This window comes from Macrobrachium nipponense, chromosome 5, assembly GCF_015104395.2.
Source record: "Macrobrachium nipponense isolate FS-2020 chromosome 5, ASM1510439v2, whole genome shotgun sequence".
Classification (NCBI taxonomy): domain Eukaryota; kingdom Metazoa; phylum Arthropoda; class Malacostraca; order Decapoda; family Palaemonidae; genus Macrobrachium; species Macrobrachium nipponense.
The window spans coordinates 145570465-145582588 of NC_061107.1; the positions used below are offsets into that span (position 1 = coordinate 145570465).

The 12124-nt window shown below is 34.7% G+C and overlaps 1 protein-coding gene across 1 annotated transcript in view; it reads left to right on the top strand.

Annotated features, from left to right (window-relative positions):
• Positions 1 to 11758, top strand: part of LOC135215711 (probable Dol-P-Man:Man(7)GlcNAc(2)-PP-Dol alpha-1,6-mannosyltransferase) — a 167986-nt gene extending 156228 nt beyond the window's left edge. Inside the window, exon 6 of the mRNA XM_064250668.1 lies at positions 11578 to 11758. Within this exon, the coding sequence (XP_064106738.1) occupies positions 11578 to 11734 (157 nt within the window). The 3' untranslated portion in view covers positions 11735 to 11758. The remainder of the gene's footprint in view (positions 1 to 11577) is intronic.
• The last annotated feature ends 366 nt before the right edge of the window (positions 11759 to 12124 follow it).

The window sequence follows — 12124 nt, forward strand, 5'->3', positions numbered from 1 at the left end:
AGGAATCAGGCAACTCACATGTTTTTTAGTCAATTCTGCTGTTTTACCCTTCATGACAACCGCACCAGTTGTCTCTCCCTCAGTATTGGTGATTATCTGTTTAACAATTCCCATTGGAAAGTTTACAGGCTTAACATTATAATTTTTTTTATAAGCACTATATCACCAACACCTATTTTATCATGCTTGCAAGGTTTATATCTGTCTTTAGTGTCTATTGCTTGACTCAACGAAGTAGACATACACTCACTCTGATATAAGTCAAACAGTCTATGTCCAACTTTTCTGAGTTTGGCATAGTTATTTTTCAACATATCAGATGGAGACTTATGGTCTGAATATTCATCTAACTCAGGCGAGGGTTGTAATTCTGGGATCAAATTGACAGTCAATTTCATAGCCTCTAACAGCATCTCTGGTGTTATGAGACTTAGTGCTTGAAGGTCCTGATCTTTCAAAGATTCTTTAAATGCAATGGGTCTCTTATTAACCAAGCTTCTAACTTGACATATAAAAAATTCAAAATCTCTAACTTCAAGAATATTAGTCCCAATGCTCTTATTTATCATTTATTTTGTCATTTTTACTGCAGTTTCAACAAGAGAGCCAAGGGAACTACAGTGGACCCCCCGTATTCGCGTTCTCCAGATTCGCGGACTCACACATTCGCGGATTTCTCTCAGGAACGTTTCCTTGCATTATTCGCAGAAAATTCGCGCATTCGCGGTATTTTTCTATGATAAATATCCACAAATTCCTGGTTTTTTTGATAATTTCATTATAAAATGCTCTTTTTGTGATAAAACTATTAAAAAAACCATGTATGTAAATTTTTAGTGGGTTTTTCTTGAGTTTTACTAACAAAATAGGCTGTTTTTAGCATTTTTATAGGGGTTCCAAACATTCACGGATTCTAACTATTCACGGGGGGGGGTCTGGTACGCATCCCACGTGAATACGGGGGGTCCACTGTACACCCTTTAAAGTAATTGTCAAACTTTATCATTAATGCCATTCTCCTTGAAATACTCATCAGGCTTAGGACCGTTAAGAAAATCAGTTATTTTATTGCCAGCAGCTACAATCTGAGCCCCCAAATCACTAATAATTAGCTGGGGTAATCCAAACTCAAATACATGAATCCTAAATCCCCTTAAAAATTCTGATACCGGCATATCATAACATACCTGCAAATTAATGGCTGTAGTGAAGACAGAAGAAAAACAATATCCACATCTTCTTATGACCATCTGAAAATTTGCAATTAAAAGGCCACAATAATCCAAATATAAATAACCAAAGGGAGTATCAAAGGGCACCAATCTAAATTATCTGTATGGAGACTGGTTCAGTCGTACAGGTCTTTGATTATATCTTTTGCAAGTAATGCAAGAGCTAACAGATTTCTTTACAAAAGAAAATATGTGTGGTATATAATAATGTTCTCTCAATAAATTCAGCACCCCATAATATCCTACACGTCCTAGCTTTATGTGAGCATACCTAACAATCAATGAAGTTAATAAACTGTCTTTAGGCAGTAACACTGGGAAGAACACCCTGTGAGAGTTAGGTCTATCAAATTTGCCACGTACTCTCAAAACATTATTCTTGTCAGGGTAGATATTCAGCTGAGAAACCAGGTCAGGGATATCTTTTCTAGAACATTGCTTTCTTCCAAAAAACTCCGCAACTTCTGGAAATCTGAGCTTCTGCTCTTTGCTTATAATTTGTTGCAATGCCAGTTAATAATAATTAAGGGATTTTGACGTAAGGAAAAATCTATTTCTGGGCGATTGGCTCGTGTCGCCAGCGAAATATCCTTTAATCTATTATTTCTAGGGTAAATGTACTAACACATACCAGAGAATAAATAAAATAAAGAAAAAAAAGGTCAGTATAACTGACCTCGCCTCACCCTCCAGGAGGGTGTCGGTATGAACACTAGGCGAGTGAGACCACTACCACGAGCCAAATGCCAATAGAAATCTCCCACTACAAAATCCCTCCAAGAGGGGAGCCGACCCACAGAGTGAGCAGCTCGTACTACTACTACTCCATCCCATGCTGCCGACTGCTGCGCCTCTGGTGGCCATCCTGAAGTTAGCAGACAATCTTGGGCGAAGGGATGGGTAGGGTGGGATTTCGCTGGCGACACGAGCCAATCGCCCAGAAAAGGGATTTTGACGTAAGGAAAAATCTAATTTCTGGGCGATTGGCTCGTGTCGCCAGCGAAATATCCTTTAATCTATTATTTCTAGGGTAAATGTACTACTAGTTTGAGTTACGTTAGAAAATCTATCCACGGGAATCAAATGATCTGATACTAGGTTTTCTGCTGCTTGGTTAACAGAAACGCCAAACTCTTGAACCAGCACGCTAGGTATTCTGAACCTTAACACTTCTTCCTGAACCTTTGTTTCTTCAAATTGCTCATAATTTGGACCAAATCAATAGTTAGTACGGGACAAAAACTTGCTGGAAACCGAATGAGTAATACAATCACCAGGATTGTTGATACCTGCAATACAGTTAAACATTATTGGAATCTACTTACATATCCTCTGTATGTGTTCAAGCCTATTACTAACAAAGTTCTCTTAATTACTTTATCCAATTTGACAGCACTAGAATGCAGCCAATGAACAACAAGGCTATCTGAAAACAGTTGTAAATCTGTTATATTAATCTTGGATAAACAGAATTGCCCAGTAAGTTCATCATAAACAGACTTTAGCACTTCGCAATTCAAAACCAATGCTTGAAGCTCTAGAGAGGGTACAGACTTTGCTTTCAGTGATGAATTAACAAACTTACCTTAGCCAGAAGAAAACTCTTCTTGCTTGACTCAACTTCTCTGATATAAATAACAATTCCATATATCTCAGTATTTTCATCAACATAATATTCTAAAGTGTACTCAGAATCCCTTTTCACCAACACACACACAGAATCACAAGCAAAAACAGGCAAAGAACTGGGCAAAAGGCACAGAGAGGGCAACCGCAACTCTCACCCAGGCAGTTAAGAAAAAGACTGAATGCAGTGGCGTGGGTGCATGGTCCTTGACCAGTTTTCACCCGATGTACGTACGCGTTGCCAGATCTCACACGATTCCTTGCTTTTCAGCTGCAATTTAACCAGATTTAGCTAGGCACTAGAAAATTATCCTATTGTTAAGACCTCAGGTTTGTAGCTATGAAAAATACAAATTATCTTAGAAAATTTGTCATATTTAATGGGTGGTGAAAAATTTACTTGATTTACAGTGCATTTACATTCCTTAAGTTGTTCTTCATCAAGGATTTCATCCTAGCCCAGTTTGTTCCTCTGCAAATTGTGCAAAAAAATTCTGGCTCTTGTTCAAAATTGGGCATTAACACAAGATTTTGAGTTTGCAAGCTATAGTTTTAACACACCCCCTTTTCGTATCAGCATTAGGATCTAACCTTACAGGCAATATATAAATCTGATCAGAATCCCTTGCCCAATGAAGACCCAACAGGTTTATCTCATGAGGAGTTTGACCTGGTCCTTCCCTGTCAATAATTTCATGTGATGAGGGATCATTTGTAATAAATCGTTGCAAGGAACACTTATATTTCCCAAAAATTGAAGGCAAAACTTTGTAAACTTCATTCAACTTTTCCCCTGAACTGCAAGTATATGCTCCATTGCCATATACAACAGCTGATACAAAAGCCTCTTAACATCAGTCAAATTAGGATCACAATCGTCAATAACCAACGTATAATACAATGACAACATCAGTATCGTTGGACTACAACATAGTCCAAAAGTTAATCTTACATTCTTATACATATGCTACCAATGTAAAGTCATGTTTAGATAGATTTCTGTACCAAAAAAATAGCAACTTGCTTTGATCTTCCTCAGTTAATGCAACCTGATTAAAGGCCTTTCTGATGTCACAGCAGAGCAACTTGGAGCAAAACCTCAAATTCATAAATGCAGTACTCAACTTCTGATTCAAATTAGGACCAGGGTGCATGGCTTGCCTCAGGATACTTTTCAAGGAATTTTACCACATTTGGAATTCTTTCAGTTATGCCAATTTTCTATTTGTTCTTGAAAAACATCATCAACCATACTTACATGTTCAGGGTTTCTTTTCAACTTCTTAAAATTAGAAGTTAGTATTCCCTTACACAAATTGATGTTTTGCCCCAAACAAAGATGAATGATGTCTTTTTCTGGGTTGTCATTAATGGCATGGTTAAGCGACTCTCATCATTTATTCTAATATTCGACAAGATGTTCTTAACCAATTCATTATTTAACATCAATTCTTCATCATAAGACATATTTTCAGATTTGAGAACTTCTTTCACCTTATAAGCTAGAGCTCAATCGGGCTATTTTTGCTTTTTAGGACCTTATTGGACTGCTTATTAAATTAACCTTGAATATAAAATTAGAATCCTTGTCACACATGTTATCTTGCCTTTCATCTCGTACACATTCCCTAGGCTGAACACATAAGAAACTGGCAAGTCTAAATTAAACTTCATTCTCCAAAGTAGGAATTTCATCAACAACTTTAAATGCCTTACTAGCTTTCCCCATAAACAATATTCCCACAGGAGAATCTAAGTAAATGAAAGGACTGATATCATCAAACAATTTAGCTGTAGTCAACAAACAATGAGCTGAACTGGTACCCAACACAAATTTCACGTTACATATCCTATCACTATTCAAAAGTTGATTATCAGCAATGACATATCCTCTCTTTTGAAATGCTTAAGCAAGCTTTGATAAGTTGGGGACTAAAATGTCAATGTCAATATTAGGTACACAAATAGCCTGAACTTTATAATTCTTATCCCCAATATCTAAATCAACAGCCACTAAGTTAGTTTTATACTTTCTAGAAACATTAAATCCATTTATGTATTTTTTTTCATTAGTAGATGGCACTGAGGGCATGATTATTGCGTAAAAAAATCAGCAGATTGTGTTCAATATTTTTACCTGATTTCATCAGAATACTACGAGCTTTTCATATTAATCTTTTATCGGAGTGAACACAGTAAAATGTGTTCTTTCATGCCAAATAGTTTTGATTATCCCTTTAACGCTGAAGGGGTATAATAAAAATCGTCTCCCGTATACCGGCGGGGTCTGGGAGTGAGCGCTGAAGCTGAAAATTTTTTTTTTTTTTTTAAATGACAGCATGCTTAGTTTTCAAGGTTAAGAGTTCATTTTTGGCTCCTTTTTTTGTCATTGCGTGAAGTTTAGTATGCAACCATCAGAAATGAAAAAATATCACTATCCTATATAAATAATGGGATATATGATAGTACAAAAACAAAATTTCATATGTAACTGTATTCAAATCGCGCTGTGAGCAAAACGGTTAAAGCTAATGAGTTAATTTTTTCCGTTGTATTGTACACTAAATTGCAATCATTTTGGTATATAACACATTGTAAAATGATCAAGGCAACACAGAGAAAATATTATCACAAAATGATGCATGAATTTGTAGCGCGCGGACGTAGAAAAAGAAGTTTTAAAAAATTCAATATAAATCGAAATATTGTGCTAGAGACTTCCTGTTTGTTGCCAAATGAAGGTAATTGATTGAATATTACTAGACTGTAAGTGTTGTAGCTTACAATTGCAGTTTTCGACCATTTCGGTCGAGTGAAAGTTGACCAAAGGACGAATTTTTTCTATTTATCATTATTTATATGAAAATATTTCAAAACTGATAAAAGCTACAACCATAGGTTGTTATTTGTTGTATTCTACATAAAATTGCGCACATTTTCAAATATAAAACTTTATGTAATGGCTAATTTAAAATGGTGCAAACATTACGACAATTGGAAGAAAAAATTAGATTTTTTCGGAAGAGTTACCGTGCGGATGTAAGGAAAAAGTTTATTTCATAAATTCACCATAAATCAAAATATTGTGTTAGAGACTTCCAATTTTTTGAAAAATAAAGGTAAATGATTGAATATTACTAGAATGTAATAGTTTTAGCTTACAATTGCGTTTTTTTACCATTTTGGTCGAGTCAAAGTTGACCGAAGGTTGAAATTTTGGCACTTATCGTTATTTATATGAAAATATTTCAAAACTGATAAAAGCTACAACCATGGATTGGTTTTTGTTGTATTCTACATGAAATTGTGCACATTTTCATATAATATAAAACTTTATGTAAGGGCTAATTTAAAATGGTGCAAACATTACGACAATCGGACGAAAAAATTTCTGATTTTTTTCGTAAGAGTTACCGAGCGGACGTAAGGAAATTTTTTTTTTTTTCATAAATTCACCATAAATCGAAATATTGTGCTAGAGACTTCCAATTTGTTGCAAAATAAAGGTAAATGATTGAATATTACTAGAATATAAGAGTTTTAGCTTACAATTGCGTTTTTTAACCATTTCGGTAATGTCAAAGTTGACCAAAGGTTGAAATTTTGGCACTTATTGTTATTTATTTGAAAATATTTCAAAACTGATAAAAGCTACAACCATGGGTTGTTTTTAGTTGTATTCTACATGAAATTGCGCACATTTCAATATATAAAACTTTATGTAAGGGCTAATTTAAAATGGTGCAAACATTATGACAATCGCACAAAAAAATTTATTATTCTTTCGGTAGAGTTACTGCGCGGACGTAAGGAAAATTTTTTTTTCATAAGTTCACCATAAATCGAAATATTGTGCTAGAGACTTCCAATTTGTTGCAAGATGAAGGTAAATTATTGAATATTACTAGAATGTAAGAATTTTAGCTTACAATTGCGTTTTTCGACCATTTTGGTAGAGTCAAAATTGACCAAAGGTTGGAATTTTGGCACTTATCGTTATTTATATGAAAATATTTCAAAACTGATAAAAGCTACAATCATGAGTTGTTTTTGTTGTATTCTACATGAAATTCTGCACATTTTCATATATAATAATCATTCATGTAACGGCTAATTTAAAAGGGTGTAAAAATTATGTCAAAGTGACGAAATAATTTCTGAGATGTGTCGCTGATACTTTTTAGTGCGATAAGAAAGAAATTCGCGCTTGCACGCCTGCGTACCGATTGTAAACAAAACAACGCCTTGATCCGTGAGTTCCCAGCATCCCCCAAGGCGCGTGATTGAAAAGTTTTCGCCTAGTAGGCCTATAACTATTTTTCCACAAATTTTTAAAAAAACATTTTCTATATCGACGTACCATACATCCAATCGGCACCCAACAGATAATTTATATCGACGTTTAATACGTCCAATCGGCGTTAAAGGGTTAAAACACATTTCTATCAACTTTTGTTTACAGTAGATTTTGATGGTGCTATACCGAAGTTTTCATGTTGCCGATGCACAATAATAGTCGTTAGCAGATGAACATTCTTTCCTTAGCTTCAGCTACAACTAGATGCTTAAATTTAGCAGTACGTATATGCCCTTGCTGATCTTTTCTCCATAGTGATTGAGGATATAATAATGTAAAAATATATCGGTCCTATTCTATTTAACGTCATTTGTAACATAATTTTTTACTATTGTACGATGGTTGAAATGCAAGCAAACCGCTGTAGTTATCGGATTTGGTTGTTCATGGTTAATCAGCTGTTCTGGCTGTATGCATTTACACAAGTATAACATTACTGACGATACTTTTAGCCCTCTCTTTTACTCTTTTTAACTTAATTAGAAGATGGAATAGTTAAAGAGTTGGAGGAAAAGGGGTTAGCCTAACTAGAAAATGGGATAGATAAACAGGAGGAAAAGAGGTTAGCCCATTGTAATTTTGTCTAAAAAATTGAACTTGCATATTACATGAGATACATTATCAAATCATTGTTTTAGGGTGAAAATTTGGAGGTCACATGATATGTGAGATTGCGTGTTACACACGAGTATATGTTTTCTCACAAGCTCAGACCCCCTTCCCTAGAACTCGAGCTTCCAGGAAGGGTAGTCAGGTGGGCTGAATCCCCAGTTGGTTCTGCATACTTGTACCTCCCTCCAAGTATAAGTCTATCCTGTTGTTAACACCGAAGGTTTGTTCTGCATATGAACAAATAACAAACTTTTTTAATAAATTTGTTTTTTTCATAGCTAACAAACCTGAGGTCTTAACGTTAACTGCCCACCTTTAGCCTGGGTTGGAAGAAAGACTGGCATATCATGAGGGTCTGAGCTTGGTTGAAGACCAAACTTCCACTGCGTATTTGCATGAATTGCCAGATGCCACAGATTCCTTGTTTTTACAATCCTTGATTGTTTTTACTGGTTTCCAGTCAGCGCTAGAAGATTATCCTATTGTTAAGACCTCAGGTTTATTAGCTAAGAAAAATACAAATTGATTAAAAAATTTGTTACATCGTGGATTTTTCTGTGGGCTGTATATACCCATTATTTGTAGAAAATTTGCCAATTCACAGTATTTTTCACTGACAAATATTCTCAAATTACTGAATTTTCACATAATTTTCGTGACTAAATGAACTTTTTGTGATAACACTATTAAAACACTCAGGTACTACAGGCAGTCCCCAGTTTTTTTGGGGGGTTCCATATCTGGCTGGATACTAATAAGCAAAAACTTCCATTAACCGAAAATTGGCGATTTGTGGCGCCAATATATGCTTAATGGTGCTGATAATTGGTTATTGGCGCCTCTGTTAGGTATGTCATAGGGCCACAACTCTATTATTGGCGTCTTATGTGACCTGAACTCGGCGCATTATGGCGCCATAAATTGGTGCCATTACATGACGAGTTCTGGTTATCGGCACCATGAGGCACCTTATGTTCGCCATAAGGATGCTTATGGTGCACCATAAGGGTTCTTATGGCGCCATAAATCACTGAGTTTTGGTTAATGCTGGTTTTCTCTTATCGGCAGATCCCAGGGAATGGAACCCCTGCCGATAACTGGGGACTGCCTGTACAAACTACTATTGAAGGTTTTCAATTTTAAAGATATCATACTTAGGTTGATTACTTCATTTTCTGTCATGGAGGTGTAACCACCAAGCATCTTGGCACTTCCAGATACTGTATACATATACCTATGTCACTACAACAGCTGACTGGGTGTCTCATATTTTTGTCAGGTTAGGAGGAAGTGATGTTTAAGAATGGGTTGGAGGCCTTAACAAACTACCTGATTTAGAAATAAGCAGCAATCATGTTGCACATCTCTTCCATGTGTGGTTATGAGAGGAATTGGAGAAAGTAAATTTCAGTGTTTGTGCATGGTAGTACACATGTTCTGTCATGGAACTAGGAAATGGAAATTGGATGGGATTTAAGGGGGCCGGCCGGCTAATGCCATTTTTTAAGGACAGGACTTTGATATTCATACCACTTAATAAGGTGACTTGGGGCATCTCTAAACCGCATATGATTTTCGCCTCTGACCTTCGGTTTTGTGAAGCCAGGGCGATTTATCCCCAAAATAACCATTTTTCAAATTCTATCTCCTCCCTTTATATTTAATATTAAGACCTAGGATTACTACCATATATAGACCTGATGTAGACCTCCAATCGAATGAGGAGTTTTTTTTCTAAAAGTCATTTTTTGCTAAATATGAATTTTTCAATATGGTAAAAAAATAAACCCTAAAATCAGGAGAAAAAAATTTGTAAAAAAAAGACGAAACAAAAATTGGAAAAAAGGGCTCTATTTGATTGTTCTATAATGTCTTTCTGAGTTATATACCAAATTCCAATGTTATAGCTTTAAAACTAAGTGAGAAGATAGATTTTGAAGGTCTATAAGTATAGTTTTGAGATACGGGCGTTCAAAGTTTTCCTTCGTATTTCTATAAAGACAATGTTAATAAATAATGATTATTATGAATGTATATTTTTTTTTGTGTATTAATAAACCAAAACTATTTTATTTATCATAATTTAATCATAAATGATGATCCCTTTGCTCATATATTGTAGCCTGGGGCACTTGCTTGAGGCAAGACGGGGCACTCCTTCCTACGCAACTCTCTCTCTCCCCTTCACTAACTCGGCTTATTACAGCAAATTTTCTACTTCTGTATGTTAGCAAGATGTTTTCCTTGTATTTTCCTCTTTGGCATGATGAAATTCTTGCCGAAACAAAGATAAACAAACGTAAATGCAAGAGAATGTCAGAGGTGAAACTCGAAGGTGTACTCTCTTTTTACAAAGACAATTTAATAAATCATGATTATTATGAATTTCATATTCCATTTTGGGTATTAAAAAACTAAAACTTTGTTATTTTTTATAAATTAAGATCTCTTTGCTCAAAGATCGTAGCCTTGGGCACAGTGTGACGTGTGCTGTCAGGCAAGATGGGGGCATTACTACGCAACCCTCCCCTCTCTCTTCACTAACTACGCGTATATTATGATATTCTGTAATAATACTTGAGCGATTTTTCTTCGTCTGTATGTTAGTGAGATGTTTTCCTTGTCTTTTCCTCATTGGCATGATGAAATTCTTGACGAAACATACATAAACATACGTAAAAGCAAGCGAATGTCAGAGGTGAAATCGAACGTGTAGACTACTTGAAATTTGTGCTCGCACTGATGGTTGGACTTGGTAGCTGGCTGAAGTGAAGTCTCCCTTCTCGACTCGGGGAATGTCTACAGATGCCATTTCTCCCAATTTCTTTGACAATAATTATCAAAATTTACGATAATAGAAGAACTATTGCATTTTCTTGTACGGATCAATGTTTTAGGTTTATTGAGTTACGTTAACTAATTACCCTGTAACTACGAAAGTAAGAGGAATTTTGACAAAATATTTCGTATACGTATTCTCAATTGCCATATGAAGCTCCATGAATTTTTTCATGACTGCATTTTTTGCCCTATACCCCTATATATAAGGGTTCTGGCCGGCCCCTTAATGTTTTTTCTAATGAAAAGTAACATGTAGAAAAAATTCCGCAGTAAGTGATTGCCAGATCCTTCTAGATCCAGCAGTATAATGGAAGAATATCCTTTATTAATTATTAGTATAGCTTAGCAGCATTATGTTATGTCTTCCATCCATTCAATTAGTGTTAGTAAAGGTTTTTATTTGTATCAAGAAATATATATATATATATATATATATATATATATATATATATATATATATATATATATATATATATTATATATATATATATAATATATATATATATATATATATATATATATATATATATATTATATATATATGTATATATATATATATTATATATATATATATATATATATATATATATATATATATATATATATATATATATATATATATATATATATATATATATATATATATATATATATATATATATATATATATTACATATATATTTACACACCTCAAGGCCACAGAGAAACAAGTTATGATTTTTGCAGGGTAGAAAATCAGCCTCCTTTAAGGGACCATGTCTCATCCACCTTTTAGCCACTACTATGCTCATTTTGAGGAGTAATTCATTGTTGTCTTTGTCTCTTAACAAAGCATATTGGGAATTGTTGTAAAATTTTTATATGTACTTGTCAAGAGTTACTGTTTCATCAAGTGCATTTTTTTTTCAGATTCTTGAAATATGCTATACCTGCTGGTTTTATATGTCTAGCAACTACAATAGCAGTCGACTCCTTGTTTTGGGGAAGGCTCTTGTGGCCAGAAGGCGAAGTATTTTGGTTTAATACATACAAGAACCAAAGTCAAAATTGGGGTGTATCCTTTTAATGCTTCAGATTTTATCTTAATATTGTTAAGGTTTTTATTACTTTCAGGAATAAATGTTTCCATACAATTACACACCTACTGTATGTGCTAAGTCATGCTGCCAAGAATAGCGATGCTATAGTTGCTATTAGACTGATCAAAGGAAGCCTCAACTTCATCTTTAATGAGCATTGTTCAAAAGTGGGAGCTGCTCTGACTGCATTAAAATGTTATTGCATGATTTGGATAACCTATGGTGTGGAAGTATATTTGTGTTAACATTATAGTAGCCTCAGTAGGCAACCCTTCTAAGAGAAGGTTACTCCGAATACAAATTTTGTTCCATAACCTTGGACTGTGTTATAGCTATTGTACCGTGGCATTCCATGGTCTTGGTTTGAGTTCCCTTGC